We start from the raw sequence: 23,501 nt of genomic DNA, 5'->3' as shown, positions 1-23,501 counted from the left end.
CCTTCAACATTCGGTTCTTGAACCAACTGGCACAACCCTAATCACCACCTCAGTACAGCAACACTGTGACCAGTTTACACAACACTGGACTTTGTGCTCGAATTGTGTTCATTCTGGTAAAATTATGCAGATTTTAAAGTGCTTTTCTTGTGAATGTTGTTTCTGATACTCTGTGCCTGTGATGCTGCTGCAAGTTTTTCATTGCACCTGTGCACACTGCGACTTGTACAGGTGACAATAATCTCAACTTTGACTTTGCAAAGAAATGAAGCTTGGATTAAATAAAAAACAGTCAACTTTATTTCAAAAGAAGCACCAAAACTTGGGGTTGCATTCAGAGAGAATCGACAACCTGAGGCACTTGCATGGTTTGGAGAGACCACCCAACAGATTGGCAGTGAGGGACCCCTCCGGACAGAAGGGTGGAGCTGGAATGGGATTACTTCAAACAGGGAGTGGGGAAATGAACTGGAAAGAGACAGCAACTGGTGTCCAGCTGTGACATTGAGATGGTAAGAGCATGGAAGGAGGAAGAAAAGGGATGAACATCCCTTTTGGAGTGAGAGCGAGAGACAGACACAAAGAGGGGAGAAATGCAGGTCTCCTGGTCCGGAGGAGTGAGGAAATGTAGGTCCAAATGAGGGAGGAAACACAGGAACACAGGTCTGAAGGATTGGAGAAAAACACGGGAATGCTGGTCCACAGGATGGAAGGGGAAAAACGTAGGAACGCCGATCTGAGGGAGACGGCTGCCCTTCTGCTCTGATAGATGGGCATGCCGTGGGGTGAGATCTCTCCCTGCTGCTAGGCGAAGATGTTGGTGATGAAGTCCATGAACCGTTTGGCGTACTGCTCCGGGTTCACGGTCGAGATCTCCGCGCCGGCCTGCGAGGGCGAGAGGGCCTCAGTGAAGGCGGAAGGGGGGGGGCATGTCTGAGAGTCCCCGGGAACCTGCCCCTGGAGACATCATCCCATCCCAGATCAGTCACAGAAGCAGGCTCTTTGACTCCTCCCATCCACTCTAACCACTATGCCCATCTAAGTTAGTCCCACATATTCATGTTCAGCCCATATCCTCTAAACTTCTCCTGTCCATGGCCCTGCCATGCACCTTTTAAATTATAATATATCCGCCTCGACCACTTCCTCTGGCAGCTTGTTCTATATACGGACTATCCTCTGGGTGGAAATAGTTGCCTCTTGGGTCCCAATTAAATCTCTCCTCTTTCATCTTAAATATGGGCCCTCTGGTTCTTGAATCCCAAAACATCATGGTTTTATACACAAGATATCCTGTTACGCTTTCCCTATTCATGTGCCTCTACCACTTCCTGTAGCATCTCATTCCATATACCCACCATGCTCTGGGTGAAACTTTCTGGTCTACTTGATCTCTTTCTGCTCTCATCTTTAACCCGGATGAACTCACAGAAACACACCTTCACCCTCCCCATTGCCCTCACTCCCTCCTCCCCTTCACCCTCCCCACTTGCACTCACCCACCTCCCCCGACCCCTTGCACTTGACCTCCAGCTCACCCAGTCAAACTGTCATCAAAGCCACAGAGACAGCCCTGTGGAAGGGAGCCCATACTCACACCATGCTTCACTGTCTTTGCCGCATGGGCGGCTTTCTTCTTTGTGTCATACTGGGTGAGGACGTCGATCAGACCCATGAAGTACACCTCCTTCCGGGGAGCAGCTGTGGGGGTGGGGGGTGGGGATGTAGGAAAAGGATGCGTGGTGAAGAGGGTGGCAGTCATCAGAGACTATGTGGAGAAACCGCGGTGAATGAACAGAAGGCGCAAGTGGGAGAGACCGGGGGGGGGGGTGTGCAGGGAGGCGGAGAGGGTCGAAGAAAACTGCAGAAACAGAAAGTGAGGGCAGGAGGAGTGGTTGAGGGAGGAGAGGGCAAGCAAGTGATGGAGGAGCGAGCGAGGGTTGTGGTTCCCAACTGCTGCACAGCGCACTCACATTCAGAGCTCTTGATGGCATGGGCATCAGGAGGAGAGTGTTCCTCAATGAAGTCAGGCACCTTGCTGAAGTAGGAGCCCACCATCTCAGGGGTGTGGCTGTATTGGTGGGGCGACACGCTGCTGTGAGTGTTGCGGTTATCCTCAGATTCCATGGTGATGGCCGGTAGCCCCTCCTCGTCCTGTCTCTGCACGTCGTGGATTCCCAGCAGCAGGCTGTAGTCCATGATCTTCAGCTGGGCCAGGAACTGCCAGGAGACAGGTAGTGGTCAGGGCAGGCACACTGGGACGGCATGGGGTCAATGACAAGTGAGAAAAGATAGGGTAGGGTGAGACAGACAGACAGAGACAGACACACACACACACACACACACACACAGGTGCAGGGAAGGGAGAGAAGAGAGGTGACAAGGATAGGGAGGAAGCAGTTGACAGAGATGGGGATCAAAAGGCTCGGAATGTCCTCCCTTTACAAAGAGACACTGACAGGATGCAGAGCTGGGCTGAGAAGAGTCAGATGGAGTTCAATCTGGAAAAGTGTGATGGAAGGCAAAATTTGAAGGCAGAATACAGGATTAGTAGGGTGGAGGATCCACATCCATAGCTCCCTCAAAGCTGCTGTGCAAGTTGAAAGAGTGGTTAAGAAGGCATACTAAGTGTTGGGATTAAGTCAGGGGATTGAGTTCAAGAGACATGAGATAATGTTGCAGCTCTATAAAGCCTCATTATAGGAAGGACTGGAAGCAGAGAGGGTGCAGAGTGGATTTACCAGGACGCTACCTGGACTAGAGAGCATGGCCTATAAGGAAAGGTTGAGTGAATTAGGGCCTTTATCTTTGGAGAGAAGGATAAAAGGTAACCTGACAAAGTTATACAAGATGATTAAAGGCATAAATTGAGTGGATAGCCAGAGCTTTTTTCCCCAGGCTGGAAATGGCTCATACAAGGCGGCATGATTTTAAGGTGATTGCAGGAATATATAGGGGAGATATCAGAAGTTTTTTTATATATACATACACACACACACACATACAGAGTGGTGGGTGCTTTGAATGCCCTGCCTGATGTGATGGTTGAGGCAGATACAATAAGAACATTTCAGAGACCCTTAAGATAGGCACATGGAAGATAGAAAAAAAATGTAGGCCATTTAGGAAGGAAGGGTTAGATTGATCTTGGAGTAGATTAAAAGGTCAATATAACATCATGGGCCAAAGAGCCTTTACTGTGCTGTAGTGTTTTATGTACACCTTTTTTTCTTGTCCCTCACCTCCACGTCTCTCCTCAGCTTATCCATAAACAACTTCTTGTCCACCTGGTCAATGTAAACCTTCTGATTGAGGTTCAAGAAGTCCACGTCCTTTAATGTGGGCAGTTCCTTCACCTAGAGAAGACAGTTCAGCACAGAGCGTCAGACCCCAGGATCAGCGTCAGTATTACAGGCACCCATCAGGAAGTCCCAAAGTCTCCCCACATTCCCTACCAACTCCCTTCAGATTCTGTCCTTCACCCATACACTGGGAGATGACTCAGAGACATACAGACACACACATACAGTATACTGTAGAGGGATCAGAAGTAGAGAGAGTGAGCAGTTTCAATTTCCTGGGTGTCAAGATCTCTGAGGATCTAACCTGGTCCCAACATATTGATGTAGTTATAAAGAAGGCAAGACAGCAGCTATACTTCATTATGAGTTTGAAGAGATTTGGCATGTCAACAAAAGCACTCAAAAACTTCTATAGATATACCGTGGAGAGCATTCTGACAGGCTGCATCACTGTCTGGTATGGAGGGGCTACTGCACAGGACCGAAAGAAGCTACAGAAGGTTGTGAATCTAGTCGGCTCTATCTTGGGTACTAGCCTACAAAGTACCCAGGACATCTTTAGGGAGCGGTGTCTCAGAAAGGCAGCATCCATTATTAAAGATCTTCAGCACTCAGAGCATGCACTTTTCTCACTGCTACCATCAGGTAAGGAGGTACAGAACTCTGAAGGCACACACTCAGCGATTCAGGAACAGCTTCTTCCCCTCTGCCATCCGATTCCAAAATGGACATTGAAGCTTTGGACACTATCTTACTTTTCTTTTAATATACAGTATTTCTGTTTTCGCACATTTTAAAAATCTATTCAATACATGCAATTGATTTCAAAGTTGCTGGTGAACGCAGCAAGTCAGGCAGCATCTCTAGGAAGAGGTACAATCGACGTTTCGGGCCGAGACCCTTCATCAGGACTAACTGAAGGAAGAGCTAGTAAGAGATTTGAGATTTGACTGCCAGCCTCGCACGTTTTTTAGATCATACAGTTCTTTGTAAGGACTCAAACCATCCTGCAAATATGCCCTAAACCGACGTACCCTTTCAAAGTTAAAGTCGTACTTTATCATTGCAGTGAAAATCTCACGCAGTTGCTTCACGTTCAGTTCCTGGACGACTTCACTTTTGGTCCGTTTGCTACTGTATTTGGTTTCGATTGTTATACTTTCCTCTTCCAATTGCATCAGCTCTTCATCTATCAGTTCTTGGCCATGGGATGCCAAAACCTCTTCAACATCATCTTCGTCAACTTCCACAAGCCAAACTCACTTTGTCCTTGCTTCGTTCACTACGATCAAAATGCTTAATTATGTCTAGTTTTGCGCTAAGTGTAACACCTTTACGAGCTCTTTCAGGCTTTTCCGATACCTTAGAACTCATCTTGCAAACGGCTGCTCACAGGCACGTGTTTAAGCAATGCCGGCGAGAATGCAGTTCCGAATCCGGGGGAGAACAGCTGCTCGGGGCGTGCGCTGTTTTTTTTTTGCGCGCTGCTTTTTATTGCGCACTTTTTTTTGTAATAGTGAAAACACCTTCTGTTCGCGAAAACGGGTAACTAATGTATGTCTTTCGTAACAGTGAGGTTTCGTAAAGTGAACATTCGAAAAGCAGGGGACACCTGTGCCTCAGAAACTACTGATCTACTGGGATTTTCAAGTACAACAATCTCTAGAGTTTACAGAGAATGGTGTGCAAATCAAAAAAAATCTAGTGAGTAAAACCACCTTGTTAATGAGAAGTCAGAGGAGAATGACCAGACTGGTTCAAGCTGACAGAAAGGCAATAGTAATTCAAATAACCATGCATTACTGCAGTGGTGTGCTGAAGAGCGTCCCTGAACAAACAACACGAAGAACCTTAAAGTGGATGGGCTACAGCAACAGAACACTATGAACATACTGAAATACACTTAGTGGCCACTTTATTAGGTTCCTCCTGTAACTCACAAAGTGGCCACTAAGTGTATAACACACACACAGCGCTGGAGTTCGGGATCAAACTGGTGTCTGAGAGGCAGTGAGGTAGTAGCACTACCCATCGTATCACTCCAATGCTCAAAACTATTTCTGGTGGGGGGGGTGCATATCCTGCAGGAGTTCCCACAGTTTCAGTGTGTGGTGACTGTGTAGAACTACAAGGGATGTGTATCAGCCACCTAGATACTTCAGGGTCCCTGCTATGGTATGTGGATGCAAGTAACTGTTCTGACGCAGAGATCTGCACATCGGCTGCTGGATATTTCTGTTTTACCTTTTCTTTATCACTGGCTTCACGAGAAACTAGCGAGCCCTGAAAAACACAAAGGTAAATGATTTTTAGCCCACACCGGGAGCACCGTGTACAGTTCCCGTCTCCCTATCCCTGGGTCAGACCCACACTGGGAGCACCGTGCAGTTCCTGTCTCCCTATCCCTCTCAGGAAAGTGACTCGTTTTACTGTTGTTATTTTGTTTTATTGTTATTGCAGCTTGTGTTGTTCTGCTGAACACTGTGGACATGGTATGATGACGCCAGAATGTGTGGTGACACTTGTGGGCTTCCCCCAACATACCGTTGGATGTTTTGGTTGGTAACATAAATGATTCATTTCACTTTTTTGATGAACATGTGATTAAATTGGAATCTGATCAGAATCTGGACAGCAGCATTGTTCTCCCCAAGCAGTCAGGAATTTACCTTCAGGTCATATTTGCGGTGGATGGCAAGCCTGTGGCTGAAGAAATTACTCATTACTAGCACATAGGTGTCCTCACTGTCCGCGCTGATCCGGTACATGCCCAGGAATCGTGGCAGCACCATGTTCCCATGGCAGTTCACGACATACTGCGGAGTGAAAGAGGGGAGCTGAGTAAAAGTTAATGCCGCTTTTCCCTCCCCACCACCCCACTGCCCCTCCTCACCGCCTCTCTTGTGGTGCGGCACTCCCTCCTCACTGCCCCTCACGCAGCACTCCCTCATTGACTGGAAAAGCAAATTGGGCAGAGCATGTGGAAAGTCTGCAGAGATATAGATTGGTTAAGTGAATGGGCAAGGGTCTTGTAGCTGGAGTACAACATTGGTAAATACAAGGACATTCACTTTGGAATGAAAAATAGATCAGATTATTTAAGTGGTGAAAGATTGCAGCTTGTTGCTCTGCAGAGAGACTTGGGTGTGTTTGTGAATGAATCACAGAAGGTTGGTTTGCAGATCTAACAGTTTATCAATAAGGCCAATGCAATGTTGGCCTTCATTGTTAGAGGGATTGAATTTAAGGGCAGGGAGGTTATGCTGCAAATACTTAAGGTCCTGGGGAGGCGACACCTGGAATACTTCATGCAGTTCTAGTCTCATACTGGCTTTGGAGGAAATGCAGAGGAAGTTCACCAGATTCATTCTGGAGATGGGGAGGGGTTAGCCAATGAGGAGAGATCGAGTCAGCTGGGACTGTACTCACTGGAATTCAGAATGAGAGGGGGATCCTTTGAAACATATACAATTATGAAAGGGATTGATAAGATTGAGGCAGAAAAGTTGTTTCCACTGGTAGGTGAGACTAGAACTAGGGGACAAAACCTCAGGGGAATAGATTTAGGACAGATAAGAAGAAATTGTTTTCCCCAGAGGGTAGTGAATCTGTGGAGTTCTCTGCCCAGGAAAGCAGTAGAGGGTACATCATTAAATATATTTAAGACACAGTTAGATAGAGTTCTGCATAACAAGGGAATTAAGGGTTATATGAAAAGACAGGTAGGTGGAGCAGACTCCATGCCCGGATTAATCATGCTCTTAATGAATAGTGGAGCAGACTTGACAGACCAGATGGCCAACTCCTGCTCCAGTTTTTTTTTTATGTTCACTACCCTCTTGCAATGTAGTCCTCCCTCCTTGCTGTCCCTCCCTCCTAGATCTGTGGTGGAGGGGCTCACCTGGTGGTAGTCCGACAGGAAGGTGTGCATGTCAGCTACATCCTCGCTTGAGATCTGCTTGATCACATACCTGCGGTCATAACTGCTGAGGAACAGCACAGTGATCCGGTTCTCACCTTCACTGCATGGAGCATAGCGGGTCAGAGACATCTGGGGCGAGCAGAGCATGGTTAGGCACAGGTCACTCAGAGCGTCAACTGAAACCATCCCACCCACCCCTAGGGTCCAACACAAGGTGAAGCTCTCTCCACACCATCCCATCACACAACACTGGGGTCAGACACAGAGTGATTCTCCCTCCACACCATCCCATCACACAACACTGGGGTCAGACACAGAGTGAATCTCCCTCCACACCGTCCCATCACACAACACTGGGGTCAGACACAGAGTGATTCTCCCTCCACACTGTCCCATCACACACTCCCAGGGTCAGACACAGAGTGAATCTCCCTCCACACTGTCCCATCACACACTCCCAGGGTCAGACACAGAGTGAATCTCCCTCCACACTGTCCCATCACACATTCCTGGGGTCAGACACAGAGTGAAACTCCCTCTCCACCGTCCCATCACACACTCCCAGGGTCAGACACAGAGTGAATCTCCCTCCACACTGTCCCATCACACACTCCCAGGGTCAGACACAGAGTGAATCTCCCTCCACACTGTCCCATCACACACTCCCAGGGTCAGACACAGAGTGAATCTCCCTCCACACTGTCCCATCACACACTCCCAGGGTCAGACACAGAGTGAATCTCCCTCCACACTGTCCCATCACACACTCCCGGAGTCAGACACAGAGTGAATCTCCCTCCACACTGTCCCATCACACACTCCCGGAGTCAGACACAGAGTGAATCTCCCTCCACACTGTCCCATCACACACTCCCAGGATCAGACACAGAGTGAATCTCCTTCTGCACTGTCAGGGGGGTAACTGAAGTGAATCTGCATGGAGACACACCCGAGCTTCCTTCCCTTGTAGAGCATACAGTGCCTACAAGAAGTATTCACCACCTCCTTTGGAAGTTTTCATGTTTTATTGTTTTACAACACTGAATCATAGTGGATTTTATTTGGCTTTTTTGGCACTGATCAACAGAAAAACTCTTGTGTCAAAGTGAAGACTGATACCTACAAAATTATCTAAATTAATTATAAATATAAAACACAAAATAATTGATAACTCAAGTATTCACCCCCTTTAATGACACACCAAATTGTCACTGCTGCAGCCAATTGGTTTTAGAAGTCACGAGTTAAATAGAGAACAACAGGAATTCTGCAGATGCTGGAAATTCAAGCAACATACATCAAAGTTGCTGGTGAACGCAGCAGGCCAAGCAGCATCTATAGGAAGAGGCGCAGTCGACGTTTCAGGCCGAGACCCTTCGTCAGGAAGTCCTGACGAAGGGTCTCGGCCTGAAACGTCGACTGCGCCTCTTCCTATAGATGCTGCTTGGCCTGCTGCGTTCACCAGCAACTTTGATGTGAGTTAAATAGAGACCTGTTTTTGGAGAAACACACAAAAAATGCTGAGGAACTCAGCAGGCCAGGCAACATCTATGAAAAAAAGTACAGTCGACATTTTGAGCAGAGAAAAAAATGAATCTTTTCTCGACTGTACTTTTTTCCCCATAGATGCCACCTGGCCTACCAAGTTCCTCCAGCATTGTTGTGTATAGCTTGGATTTCCAGCATCTGCAGATTTTTTCGTTTCTGTTTTTGGAGACCTTTGTACAGTCAAGGTGTTTAAATTGATTGTCGTAAAAATACAGCTGTATCTGGAAGGTTCATCTGCTGGTGAGTCAGTATCCTGGCAAAAACTACACCATGAAGACAAAAGAACACTCCAAGCAACTCAGCTAAAAGGTTATTGAAAAGCACAAGTCAGGAGATGGATACAAGAAAATTTCAAGTCATTGAATATCCCTTGGAGCAGGGGTCCCCAACCAACCCGGGGGGGGGGGGGGGAGACGCGGTGTTCAAGTTCAACAGTGCGTGACAGGGAATGAGGAAAGATGCAGCTGACTCATATCGTTTCATATCGCCAAATCATATCGTTCTCTCGCGGCCCGGTAGCACATGCTTTGCAGCCTGGTGGTTGGGGACCACTGCCTTGGAGCACAGTTAAGTCAATCATTAAGAAATGGAAAGAATATGGCACAGCTGTAATTCTTCCTAGAGCAGACTGTCCTCAAAAACTGAGTGACCATGCAAGAAGGGGATTCGTGAGGGAGGCCACCAAGAGACCTATGACAACTCTGGAGGAGTTACAAGCTTCAGAGGCGGAGATGGGAGAGACTGCGCATAAAACAACTATTGTCTGGGTGCTCCACCAGTTGTAGCTTTATTGGACAATGGCAAAGAGAAAGCCACTGTTGAAAAAAAAAACTCACATGCAATCTCAGCCAGAGTTTGCCAGAAGGCATGTGGGAGACTCTGAAGTCAGCTGAAAGATTCTATGGTCAGATGAGAGCAAAATTAAGCTTTTTGGTTAGACTAAATGCTATGTTTGGCATAAGCCAACCACCACACAAAGACACAGCATCCCTACCGTGAAGCACGGTACTGGCTGCATCATGCTGTGGGGATGCTTCACTGCAGCAGGGCCTGGAAGGCTTGTGAAGGTAGAGGGTAAAATGAATACAGCAAAATACAGGGAATTCTTGGAGACAAACCTGATGCAGTCTGCAAGAGAACTGTGACTTGGGAGAAGATTTGCTTTCCAGCAAGACAATGATCTCAACCAAAAAGCCAAAGCTGCACAGGAATGGCTTAAAACAAAGTTAATGTTCTGGAGTGGCCAGGTCAGAGTCCAGACCCCCAATCCAGTTGAAAATTCTTGGCTGGGCTTATAAAAGGCTGTTCACTCATGATCCCCATGAAATCTGACAGAGCTTGAGCTGTTTTGTAAAGAAGAATGGGGAAAAATTGTAGTGTCCAGATGTGCAAAACTGATAGAGACCTATCCACACAGACTCAAGGCTGAAATTGCTGCCCAAGGTGCATCTACTAAATACTCACTTGAAAGGGGTGAACACTTATGCAATTATTTAGTGTTTTACATTTGTAATTAACAGCAATCATCTTGTAGAAATCTGTTTTCACTTTGACACAAAAGTCTTTCTCCGTTGATCAGTATCAAAAAAGGCAAATTAAATCCACCGTGATTCAATGTTGTAAAACAATAAAACATGAAAACTTCCACGGGGGGGGGGGGTGAATACTTTTTATAGGCACTGTACATGGTGCTCACAGGAAACATTCTAGGACCATGAGGTGTCACCTCTCCCTTTCCCACGAAGAGAATGTGAAACATGTTGGAAGTGCCCCCCGCGCTCCCCCGCCCCCCAGTGCCAGTGACATTCCTACATTTAATTGAATGTCCCCGGAGCAGATTTAGACCATTTGGCCCATTGAATCTATTCCACCATTTCATTATGATTTATCATCTCTCTCAACCTTGTTCTGACTTCTCCACATAACCTCTGACATCCTTACTAATCAAGAATCTGTCAACCTCTGCTTTAAATATACACAATGACTTGGCCTCAACAGCCACCTATGGCAATGAATTCCACAGACTGAGCACCCTCTGGCTAAAGAAATTCCTCATCTCTGTTCTAAAGGGACATCCTTCAGAAGCTGTGCCCTCTGATCCTAAACTCCCCCACCACAGAAAGCATCCTCTCCACATCAACTCTATCTAAGCCTTTCAACATTCACTGGGTTTCAAATACACCTTATGTTAACCCCTTCATTCTCAGGATCTTTCTAATGAACTTTCTCAGAGCCCTCTCCAATGCCAGCACAACCTTTCCATAAGACCATAAGACACAGGAGCAGAATTAGGCCATCTGGCCCATCGAGTCTGTTCTGCTATTCAATCATGGCTGATCTGTTTTTCTATCTCCTCCTCAACCCCAGTTCCCGGCCTTCTCCCCGTAACCTTTGATGCCATGTCTAATCAAGAACCTATCAATCTCTGCCTCAAATACACCCAATGCCCTGGCCTTCACAGCTGCATGTGGCAAATTCTACAAATTCACCACCCTTTCGCTAAAGAAATTTCTCCTCATCTATTTTGAAATGACGTCCCTCTATCCTGAGGCTGTCCAACCCTCTTGTCCTAAACTCTCCCACTATGGGAAACATCCTTTCCACATCTACTCTGTCTAGGCCTTTCAACATTCAAAAGGTTTCAATGAGATCCCCCCTCATCCTTCTGAATTCCAGCGAGTATAGAACCAAGGCCATCAAACATTCCTCGTATGCTAACTAAAATGAGGGAGCCAAAACTGTTCACAATACTCAAGGTGAGGCCTCACCTGTACATCTTTCCTAGATAAGGGATCCCAAACTGCTCACAAAACTCCAAGTGTGGTCTGACCAATGGTTTATAAAGCCTTAGCATTACATTCTTACTTTTATATTCTAGTCCTCTTGAAATGTACACTAACATTGCATTTGCCTTCCTTACCATCACTCAATCTGCAAGTTAACCTTTAGGGAATCCTGCACGAGAACTCCCAAATTCCTTTGCATCTGATTTCTGAAATTTCTCCCCATTTAGAAAATAGTCTACACCTTTATTCCTTCTACCAAAGTGCATGACCATACACTTCCCTATACTGTATTCCATCTGCCACTTCTTTGCTCATTCTCCAAAATTGTCCAAGTCCTTCTGTAGCCCTCCTGCTTCCCCAGCACTGGCTGTTCCTTTACCTACAGTACCTTGGTCTCATGCAGAAACTTGACCACAAAGCCAATTCCATCACCTAGATCATTGACATATTATGATCCTATTGACTTCTGCAGAACACTGCTAGTCACCAGCAGCCACCCAGAGAAGGCCTCCTTTATTCCCACTTTTTGCTTCCTACCAGTCAGTCAATCTTTTATTCATGCAAATATCTTTCCTGTAATACCATGGGCTCTTATCTTGTTTAGCAACCTCATGTGCAGCAACTTATCAAAGGCCTTCTGAAAATCCAAGTACATAACATCCACTGACTTTCCTTTGTCTATCCTGTCCGTTATCTCCTCAAAGAATTCCAACAGATATGTCAGGCAAGATTTCCCTTTAAGGAAACCACACTGACTTCAGCCTATTTTATCATGTGCCTGCAAGTATCCTGAAACCTCATCCTTAATAATGGACAGAAACATCTTATGAACCGCTAAAGTCAGGCTAACTGGCTTATAATTTCCTGTCTTTTGTCTCCCTTCCTTCTTAAAAGAGTAGTGTAACGTTAACAATTTCCCAGTCCTCCGGAACCAATCCAGAATCTTATGAATATTGAAAGATCATTACCAATATCTCCACAATCCCTTCAGCTACCTCTTTCAGAGCCTTGGGGGTGTAGTTCATCTGGTCCAGGTAATTTAACTACCTTCAGACCTTTCAGCTTCCCAAGCACTTTCTCCTTAGTAATAGCAATGACACTCACTGCTGCCTCCTGACACTCTTCAATTCCTGTGGGGAGAGAGCAGGCTTGCTTGTCAAGCACCCTGACCCTTGGCACCTTGGATCAGAAATGGGGTCACGCTACAGGAGCTGCTGCCACAAGCAAGTGGCATCTACCATCAAGGATCAAAAATCCACAATATTGGGGCCATGCTATTTCCTTGCAGCTCCCATTGGGCAGGAAGTTCAAAAACCTGAAGACCCACACCAACAGGATCAGGAACAGCTAATTCCCTTCAACCATTCTGTTCTGGAATCAACCAGTACAATCCTAATCGCCATCTCAGTAATGGAACACTACAGACCACTTCTCACATGATTGTGCGGAACCACAGCTGTCTTTTTACAGTCAACACACATCAAAGTTGCTGGTGAACGCAGCAGGCCAGGCAGCATCTCTAGGAAGAGGTACAGTCGACGTTTCAGGCCGAGACCCTTCGTCAGGACTAACTGAAGGAAGAGTGAGTAAGAGATTTGAAAGTGGGAGGGGGAGGGGGAGATCCAAAATGATAGGAGAAGACAGGAGGGGGAGGGATAGAGCCGAGAGCTGGACAGGTGATAGGCAAACGGGGATACAAGAGGATCATGGGACAGGAGGTCCGGGAAGAAAGACAAGGTGGGGGGGGGACCCAGAGGATGGGCAAGGGGTATAGTCAGAGGGACAGAGGGAGAAAAAGGAGAGAGAGAGAAAGAATGTGTGTATATAAATAAATAACGGAAGGGGTACGGGGGGGGTGGGGCATTAGCGGAAGTTAGAGAAGTCGATGTTCATGCCATCAGGTTGGAGGCTACCCAGACGGAATATAAGGTGTTGTTCCTCCAACCTGAGTGTGGCTTCATCTTTACAGTAGAGGCGGCCGTGGATAGACATGTCAGAATGGGAATGGGATGTGGAATTAAAATGTGTGGCCACTGGGAGATCCTGCTTTCTCTGGCGGACAGAGCGTAGATGTTCAGCAAAGCGGTCTCCCAGTCTGCGTTGGGTCTCGCCAATATATAGGCCACATCGGGAGCACCAGACGCAGTATATCACCCCAGTCAACTCACAGGTGAAGTGTCACCTCACCTGGAAGGACTGTCTGGGGCCCTGAATGGTGGTAAGGGAGGAAGTGTAAGGGCATGTGTAGCACTTGTTCCGCTTACAAGGATAAGCGCCAGGAGGGAGATCAGTGGGGAGGGATGGGGGAGACGAATGGACAAGGGAGTTGCGTAGGGAATGATCCCTGCAGAAAGCGGGGGGGGGGGGGGGGAGGGAAAGATGTGCTTAGTGGTGGGATCCCGTTGGAGGTGGCAGAAGTTACGGAGAATAATATGTTGGACCCGGAGGCTGGTGGGGTGGTAGGTGAGGACCAGGGGAACCCTATTCCTAGTGGGGTGGCGGGAGGATGGAGTGAGAGATGTGCGTGAAATGGGGGAGATGCGTTTAAGAGCCGAGTTGATAGTGGAGGAAGGGACCTACGCTCTGTCCGCCAGAGAAAGCAGGATCTCCCAGTGGCCACACATTTTAATTCCACATCCCATTCTCATTCTGATATGTCTATCCACAGCCTCCTCTACGGTAAAGATGAAGCCACACTCAGGTTGGAGGAACAACACCTTATATTCTGTCTGGGTAGCCTCCAACCTGATGGCATGAACATCGACTTCTCTAACTTCCGCTAATGCCCCACCTCCCCCTCGTACCCCTTCCGTTATTTATTTTTATACACACACTTTTTCTCTCACTCTCCTTTTTCTCCCTCTGACTATACCCCTTGCCCATCCTCTGGGTTCCCTCCTCCCCTTGTCTTTCTTCCCCGACCTCCTGGCCATTGATCCTCTCATATCCCCTTTGCCAATCACCCATCCAGCTCTTGGCTCCATCCCTCCCCCTCCTGTCTTTTCCTATCATTTTGGATCTCCCCCTCCCACTTTCAAATCTCTTACTAGCTCTTCCTTCAGTTAGTCCTGATGAAGGGTCTCAGCCTGGAACGTCGACTGTACCTCTTCCTAGAGATGCTGCCTGGCCTGCTGCGTTCACCAGCAACTTTGATGTGTGTTGCTTGAATTTCCAGCATCTGCAGAATTCCTGTTGTTTTTGTCTTTTTACATTGCCATTATTTATATCCTATGTATTGCCCAAATTGTACATGGGAATGAACACAACTCTACTTGCCTCCACCAACACCCCAGGCACCCACCTTGAACTTGTCCCGCAGATCCCCTTTGAACTTACCCCTCTCAACTTATAGCCGTGCTCTCTAGTATTCACATTTCTATCCTGGGACAAAGATTTGACTACCTACCCTGTCTATGCCTCTCAGAATTTTATAAACTTCTATCAAATCTCCTGTCAGTCACCGCTGCTCCAGGGAAAATAACTCAAGCTTGTCCAGCCTCTTCATAGCACTCTCTCCATACTCTTCCACCAATGAGATCACCAGAACTGCACACGGTACCTCAAGTGTGGGTTCACCAAAGGACTTGTCTTGGATTGTGTCTACGCAAGCTTTTTTTAAAACCATGTTCCACTGCATGGTATAATTCTACATTTAATTTACATTCTGTGATGCTGCTGCTAGTTTTTCCATCATGTGTACCTCACTATACTTGTGCACGCAAATTCCAACATCTGGACCTCACAATCTACTTCATTATGATCTTGCATCTTACTGTCTACCTGCACTTTCCCTGTATTTCTGTCACACTTTATTCTACATTCTGTTATTGTTTCACCTTGTTCTACTTCAATGCATTGTGTAATGATTTGATCTGTATGAACTGTATGCAAGACAAGTTTTTCACTGTATCTCAATACATGCGACAATAATAAAACAAATCCAAATGCTCACCCTTGTGCTTTTTCCCTGGGACAGTACAGTCAGACTCCAGGGATAGTGCTCAACCTGATCATAATTGAAGCCACCTCTTCTCTATCCCAGGAAATTCCAGATTGTCCAGGCAATTAGGACAGGAAGAGGGGAAGCAAGACACGTGTACCTGAGAAAGGGCACAAGATATCTACGAGAGGGTGGGGTGGCGAGGGTTGTGTGGTGGCACCAGATATCTGTCTGGGATCCAGAGTGGGGGAAGTAACAGGCACCCGCACCAACCTGGTAGTCCGTGTCGTCAATTCCAAACCGGTCCCGCAGGTTACGGAAGACTTGGGGGCAATATTCCTTGAACTTGAAGTTGCTGGGGAGGTTCTCCCTGTGGATCAAGGGGAAGAAAGGCAATGGCTATAAGGAGTGTGAAGGGGAGAAACGGCTCCAGCTTCTCCCCTCTACACCCTATCCTGTCCTTGAATACATCCAATGGCCCAATTTCCACAGCTCTCTGAAGGAAAAAATTCCAGACTACTGCCAGTTTCCCACATAAGACTCTCCACCTGAAATAGGCCCTCCCCACTTATTCAGAAACTGCTTTCTCCTTGCCCGCCTTGTCCCCCCAGTTCTGAACTCTTTCTCCACCCATCCCCAAGGGGAAAAAGTTTAACTTTTGTCTCATGTGTTCACAGAACATTGCTGCATGTCTCAAGTTTACAAGGGACCACCTGGATGTTCTACATCTGTGAACAATCTTTTTTTTTGGAGAGCAGTGGTTTCCTTTGTGGTGTCCTTCCATGAACACTGTTCCTGTTCAGTGTTTTTCTTATAGTAGATACATGAACAGAGACTTTAGCAGGTTCTAAAGATTTCTGCAGGTCTTTTGTCGTTACCCTTAGGTTCTTTTTCACCTCCTTCAGCATTGCACGTTGTGCTTTTGGTGTGATCTTTGCAGGATGCCCGTTCTAGGGAAAGTAGCAACAGTACTGAGTTTACTCCATTTGGAGACAGTTTCTCTTACTGTGGACTAATGAACACTCAGGTCTTTAGAAATGCTTTTCCAGCTTCCGGCATCTCTACAATTCTTCACACAAGGTCCTCTGAGAGTTGTTTTGATGGAGGCAGGGTGCACATAAACAGATCTTTCTTGAGAAGAGCAGGCTCTGTCAGTAACCTGACTGTGTTTTTCATAGTGCAGGGCACTTCGACAACCCACACCTCCAATCTCATCTCATTGATTGGAACACCCGACTCCAAATAGCTTTTGTAGAAGGCATTACCCCAGAGGTTCACAGACTTTTTCCAACAAATACATGTAATATTGGAATAAAATGAAGTACAATGTTTCTTTGTGTTATTTAATTAGGTTCACTTTATCTAGTTTTCAGACTTGTGGTGAAGATCTGATCACATTTTAGGTCCTATTTATGCAAAAATAGAGAGAATTCAACAGGGTACACAAACTTTCTAGCACCACTATATATGTGCCTATGACTTTTGCACAGTATTGTATATACTACATACTTAATGTAAATTTTTATACATTTCTTATTGTAGTTTAGAGTATATTTTATGTATTGCACTGTACTGGTACTGCAAAACAACAAATTTCACAACATATGGCAGTGATAACAAACCTGATTCAAATCTTTCCCAGAGTCAGGGAGTCTGAAACTAGAGGATTTGATGCAAGAGGGGAAATGATTTAAAAGGGATCTGAGGGGCAAGTTTTACCACAAAGATGATGGTAGGTTCATGGAGGAAATGACAGGTGGGTGATTACAACAATTCACGAAGTCATGAGTCATACAGCAGAATAAAAGGTCTTTCAGCCCAAATGGTCCATACCAGCCAAGATTCCCATCCAAGCTAGTCCCATTTGCCTGCATTTGGCCATATCCCTACCTTTCCTATCCAGTACTATGCAAAGGCTTAGGCACATGTAAAAAAAAAAAAATTCTGTAAAGTGAAGATGCTTTCAAAAATAATGAAGAGTTTCTAAATATCAAATATTATAAAGAGCAATAAGCAGTAAAAAAAAAATCAAAATTTGGTGTGACTATCCTTTGTCTTCAAAACTGTATCAATTCAATTCTCCTAGGTACATTGCAGTTTTATAAAGAAATCGGCTGGTAGGTTATTCCAAGGATTTGGAGAACTTGCCACAGTTCTTCTGCAGATTTTGGCTGCCTTGCTTGCTCCTGTCTCTCCAGGTAATCCCAGGTAATCCCAGACAACCTCGAAATTGAGATCAGGGCTTTGTGGAGGCCATACCATCTGTTGCAGAACTTCATGTTCTTCCATTTCACTGAAGATAGTTCTTTATGACCTTGGCTGTGTGTTTGGGCTTATTGTCATGCTGTAGAATGAAATTGGGACTGATAAGACACCTCCCTGATGGGATTGCATAGGCAGACACTCATCCATGTAGTGCACTCCAGCTCTTCTATGGAAAAACTGCCTCCTCTTTGAGCCAAAGTTTTCAGATTTTGACTTACCAGTCCAGAGTACTTACTGCCACTGCTCAGCATCTGAGTCCTTGTGTTTTAGTGTATAGGTGAGTCTCTTGGCTTTGTTTCCATGTTGGAGAATGGCTTTTTGGCAGCAAGGTTCCAAGAAGAGCACTTCTGACAAGAATTCTCTGGACTGTAGAGGGGTCTACTTATGTTCCAGTGGTTTCTGCAAGTTCAGAGCTGATCGCAGTACTGGGCTTCTTCCGATTTAGAAGAGACGTCAGTTTGATGTATCTCTCATCTGTTGCAGTCAGTTTCTGTGGCTGACCACTTCGACTCTGTTCTTAAACCTTGCCAGTTTCTTTGTGCTTCTTCAGAAGAGCCTGGACAGCACATCTTGACACTCCCGTCTGCCACAAAATTTCCACTTCAGAGAGACCTTGCTAATGCAGGATGACCATTTGTGTCTTGCTGCTATACTCACTCTTGCCACAGTGTAAGAACTGATTATTTGAATGTTAAAGTGTCAGATCTGCCACAGATTCATCTTTTAGTCTGGTTGTCCTTCTCCCAGTTTGATTCCTTCTACACCCATTTCTGTTTCAGTTACAGGTATCCCCCACTTTTCGAACGTTCACTTTATGACACCTTGCTGTTACTAAAGACCTATATTAGTTACCTGCTTTCGCTAACAGGTGTTTTCACTGTTACGAAAAAAGGCAGCGTGCGCCCCGAGCAGCCAAGCTCCTCCCTCGGAATTGCATTCTAGCTGGCATTGCTTAAACACTTGCCTGTGAGCACCTGTGCTTTATGTCAATTTATTTTGAGCATCCATTAGCAAGATGAGTTCTAAGGTATCGGAAAAGCCTAAAAAAGCTCGTAAGGGTGTTACACTTAGCGCAAAACTAGACATAATTAAGCGTTTCGATCGTGGTGAACTAAGTAAGGTCAAAGTGAGTTTGGCTTGTGGAAGTTGACGAAGATGATGTTGAAGAGGTTTTGGCATCCCATGACCAAGGACTGATAGATGAAGAGCTGATGCAATTGGAAGAGGAAAGGATAACAATTGAAACTGAATGCAGTAGCGAACAGACCGAAAGTGAAGTCATCCAGGAACTGAACATGAAGCAAATGCATGAGATTTTCGCTGCAATGATCGCAGAAAAATACAACTTTAATTTTGAAAGGGTACATAGGCTTAGGGCATATTTGCAGGATGGTTTGAGTGCTTACAAAGAACTGTATGATAGAAAAATGTACCAGGCTAAGCAGTCAAGCATACTGTCATTTTTCAAGCCTTCCACATCGGCCACAGCAGACGACGAACCTCGAGCTTCAACATCAAGGCAGGCAGACATAGAAAATGACCTGCCTGCCCTGATGGAAACAGACGACGATGAGATGACACCCCAGTGTCCCACCACCCCAACTTCCGGGCCGCAGACCAATACATTGCCGCAAAGAATGCAGCGGTAGCCGGGACGCACCCAGCACATCTTTAAGATAAAAGCAGAAATAAACAAGCTAATTAATTAGTTTGGTTATTTCGGCTTTTTTCTTAAGGATGTGCTGGGTGCGTCCTGGCTACCGCTGTACCCCTGCGTGCTTCACGGATCGGTATTGGTCCACGGCCTGGAGGTTGGGGACCACTGCACCACCCCACCACCCCAACCTCCGACAACTCAGCCTAACACACCATCATCAGTGTGCTCGGCGCTATCTTCCCGATTCCGGTAATTGATACTACACTGTACACACATTATTTTTACTTTATATAGGTTGTGCATTTTTATGTGTTATTTGGTATGATTTGGCAGCTTCATAGCTTAAAGGTTACTGGAGAGAATGTTTCTACCGAGAGCGCTTGTGTGAGATTTTCGCTATGGTGGACAGTGCAAATGATTGTAGAAAAGTATTTCTACTTTATATAGGCTGTGTATTTATCATATCATTCCTGCTTTTACTATATGTTACTGTTATTTTAGGTTTTATGTGTTATTTAGCATAATTTGGTAGGTTATTTTTTGGGTCTGCGAACGCTCACATATTTTTCCCATATAAATAAATGGTAATTGCTTCTTCACTTGACGACATTTCGGCTTACGAACCGTTTCATAGGAATGCTCTACCTTCGGATGGCGGGGGAAATCTGTAATCCATTTAGTTCATCCAACTCATTATGTCATTGATCTGTTCATTATCTTTGTTTAATCATGCACTGAACTATACCTACAGACCAAGTTTTTATTTAAAAGTGGTCTATTACCTAATAGGTTACTTTCTTTAATGAAATACAAACATTTTTCTATAACATTTAATTGTTTTGCAAAATGAATGTCTGGAAATCTAAAATTCACTCCTTTCTACTGATACACTAATGCAAAAGACAAAAAATAAACTAAGACAAAATTTATATTAATAATCTAAGGTGCCTAAGACTTTTGCACAATTCAGCACTTAATTAGTGATACAACTAGTATTGGTGAGTTAAAAATTGGAAGTTTTATGTTACCAAATTTACTTTAGTCAAAATGGCACCAATGAACAACAATTCTTCGGGCAACATCTTCCAGATAGCAAATCTCTTAAATTATTTCACATTTTCTACACTCTCTGCTTGCTCTTTTTGCCTTGTTTGTGTTACAGAAACGGTTAGAATCCATGATGTGCAGTTTAGAACTCAATTGAATGATCCAGCGCTCAGTTGTGTCTGGAGAGTTAAAGGAGGATCCGAAAAGGACCAAGAACACAAGCTGACTCATGGAAAAGACCAGAGACGGGACACGGGGTCGCAAACTATCTCAAAACGTTGAAGATTGAAGCATGGAGGTAAATGCAGAGGGGTGTCAGCAATCGCTCCCAACAGAAGCCAAAGGAGTGTTCCGACTCACAGAAGGACAGTTCGATGTCTGAGATTTGTGTGACTGGATTATACTTTATATTGGTCTCCTTTGGTTTTTTGGTGTTTTCTTTCTTGTGGCTGATCTGTTAGTTCTTTGCATGTGTGTGGTGGGGAGGTGGTTTGTTGTTACAGTTGCTGGTTTTTTTTGCGAGTGAGGGGTTCGGGGATTGTGGGGACGGGTGGGAGATTTGACGCTATTGTCACACTTTTTCCTGTAGGATGGGGTGGGGCATTTTGGGGTTTGCGAGTTTTGTTGTGTGTGTGTGTGTGTGTTTCTTTGTGTGTGTGTGTTTCTTTGTGTGTGTGTGTGTGTGTGTGTGTGTGTGTGTGTGTGGGTGTGTGTGGAGGGGGGTGGTGTTGATGTACGGCCTTTCTGTATTTCATAGCTATCTGGATAAGACAAATATCAGAGTTGTATTGTACATACATACTTTGAGAATAAAATAAACCTTTAAATCTTTCCCTTCTCACCGTGAAGATTCAATGAGAACTGAAAGGGCAACATATTCATCTTATCGATTTGATTTTACACACCTTTACAAGGCCACACCTCATTCTTCTGTGAGGACAAGCTCACGAGTTATGGAGAGAGAATGGGCAGGTTGGGACAATGAGCACTCATTCTTCATTAGGCAACACCCACCTCCCCTACCAGGAAATGACCCAGTGAAGTTTCTCTAAGCTACCTCCAACTTAATGTATATGGAGGAAAAATTTTGTTAAATTAGACCAGATGCACCGTTCGGTCTACATCAGACCTCAGGACAACCCATCTCCACTCACACATTTGCCAACAACTCGCCTCAATTCTCCTCCTAACACTTTCCAGTCTCTCTCCCTCCTCTTTCAGCTGCTGAGGACCTTAGCTCTGGAACAGGTAGCAACTTGACACAAATCTAAATCAGAAGCACAGGTGTTAAGAAGCACATTGAAAGAGGAAGGAGACTGAAGGAGAGGAGAAGGGAGGGACTGCTTGCTGATCGGGGCTCCAAGTGCTATAGGCTGAGCATACCACAGGGAGGCAGACTTTCCAGATTACGGCTGTAGTGAATGCCTGCTTACTTGTTGAACAGGTGGTTGTTCACCTTGATCTTACTGTTCGCTCTGAAGTCATCGGGCAGGAGCATCACTGGGGCTGGGACGTGGTTCAGTTCATTGATCTGCCAGGGAGAGGAGAGTCAGGGACTCCCTTTGGAACAGCCCCAACACCTCTCCATTGTCCCAGAGCACACCCCACAACCCCTCCCCTCTACCCTCACCCCCCCCCAGCAACCCCACACACACCCCTCACAACCCACAGGTTATCTCCCAAAAGCCTCAACCCCCCACAACTTCCACATCTCCCTACAAACCCCCACCCCATCCCCCACAACCCCGCTCCCCAACACATCCCGATCACATCCCCACTACCACTCTCCCTCCCTCACAAACCAAGCCCTAAAATTCCCCCTCCCCCACAACCCCTAACCCTTCCCCTTAGCTCCTCCCCTCACAGCCGCAACTCCATTCACACCCCACCCCTCCCTCATAAATCCCCCGACCAGTACCTCAACCTTGGGCCCTGCCCTGCCCTCACCGAGTGGTTGACACCCCACATGAAGACGCTGACCACCGGGTTGCCCGCTCTGAACACCGACACGTTCTGCGACACGAAGTGCTTCTTCTTCGTCTTGGTTTTGCTGACCGACGTGCTAGGCAGGTTGTTTGAGTTCCCCGGGGAGGCCATGGTTCCTAGGAACCCTCCCGGGTTCTGTCCTACCTCGAAGTCTTCTCTCACTGGAAACACTACTCTGTACCTGCGCCGCCCGGCCGTAGGTGAACGCAACATATAAAAATCGTTCCGCCCTCGTCTCCAGGGACAACGGGCAACTGACAATCGGAACCGTCAACCGTTGTTGGTCCCGCCCAAAGGTCTCCAGGGGCAACCGAGCCCCATGCTTACTTCCGTCTCTAGAGGCAACGCCCCGCCCCGTTTGTTGACCCAACAGTAGCTCCGAGCCCCTTCCACTGGTCCCACTTGTCTCCAAGGGCAGGTTGAGGTCACGCTGCTTCCGTTATCCAATGGGCGGCACCCACAGTTAACAACTCCGTCCCCCGATTTTTCTCGAGGGCATTCCGTCCCGGCGTACTGACCCCGCCCCTCATCTGACGCAATCAGACAAGGCCCTTGGCCCCTGGGGCAACTGGGGAAGTGCGGCCTAGGGTTCTATTGGGGATTGAGGAGAAGGAGGACATCCAGTCCTGCAGAGAACAGGATATTAAATCCCATAGCGTGGTTTTGTTTCTGGGAAACAAAATCCAGCATTGGGGGTTTATCCCACAGTTTTGAGTATAGTGGCACCCAGTGGTTTATCCCATAGTTGGGACATTTATCCCAGGATTGGTAAATTTATCCTAGTTTTATGATTTATACTAGGATTCAGGGGTTTAGCCCTGGATTGGGACACTTATCTTGGGATTTAGGAGTACATACCCTTGATTCAGGATTTGTACTGGGATTTGGTTGTTTATACCAATGATCTGGACACTTACCCCTGTATTGGGGAGTTTATCTCACAGTTTGGAAATTGATTTTGGAATCCAGTGGTTTCTCCCCCATAGATTGGTACATTTATCCCGGAATTAGGGAATTTGTCCCATGGACAGGAGAAGGACGGAGGGTA

General features: G+C 46.1%; 1 protein-coding gene across 1 annotated transcript; it reads right to left on the bottom strand.

Moving 5' to 3' along the window:
* Window positions 1-279: 279 nt before the first annotated feature.
* LOC134341402 (phosphatidylinositol 5-phosphate 4-kinase type-2 gamma-like) lies at window positions 280-22,855 on the bottom strand. Its single transcript, XM_063039267.1, has 10 exons — window positions 22,415-22,855; window positions 21,901-21,998; window positions 15,772-15,868; window positions 7,204-7,353; window positions 5,972-6,118; window positions 5,547-5,585; window positions 3,243-3,356; window positions 1,974-2,220; window positions 1,598-1,701; window positions 280-885 (listed from the first exon to the last, which is right to left on the bottom strand). Exons 1-10 carry the CDS (start codon window positions 22,664-22,666, stop codon window positions 805-807), a joined length of 1,329 nt encoding a protein of 442 aa, XP_062895337.1. The 5' UTR covers window positions 22,667-22,855; the 3' UTR covers window positions 280-804.
* Window positions 22,856-23,501: the final 646 nt, after the last annotated feature.

Source organism: Mobula hypostoma, assembly GCF_963921235.1.
Source record: "Mobula hypostoma chromosome X1 unlocalized genomic scaffold, sMobHyp1.1 SUPER_X1_unloc_4, whole genome shotgun sequence".
Taxonomy (NCBI): Eukaryota; Metazoa; Chordata; class Chondrichthyes; order Myliobatiformes; family Myliobatidae; genus Mobula; species Mobula hypostoma.
Note: the sequence above shows the minus strand (reverse complement) of the source record. Positions and strands in the feature narration are given on the sequence as shown.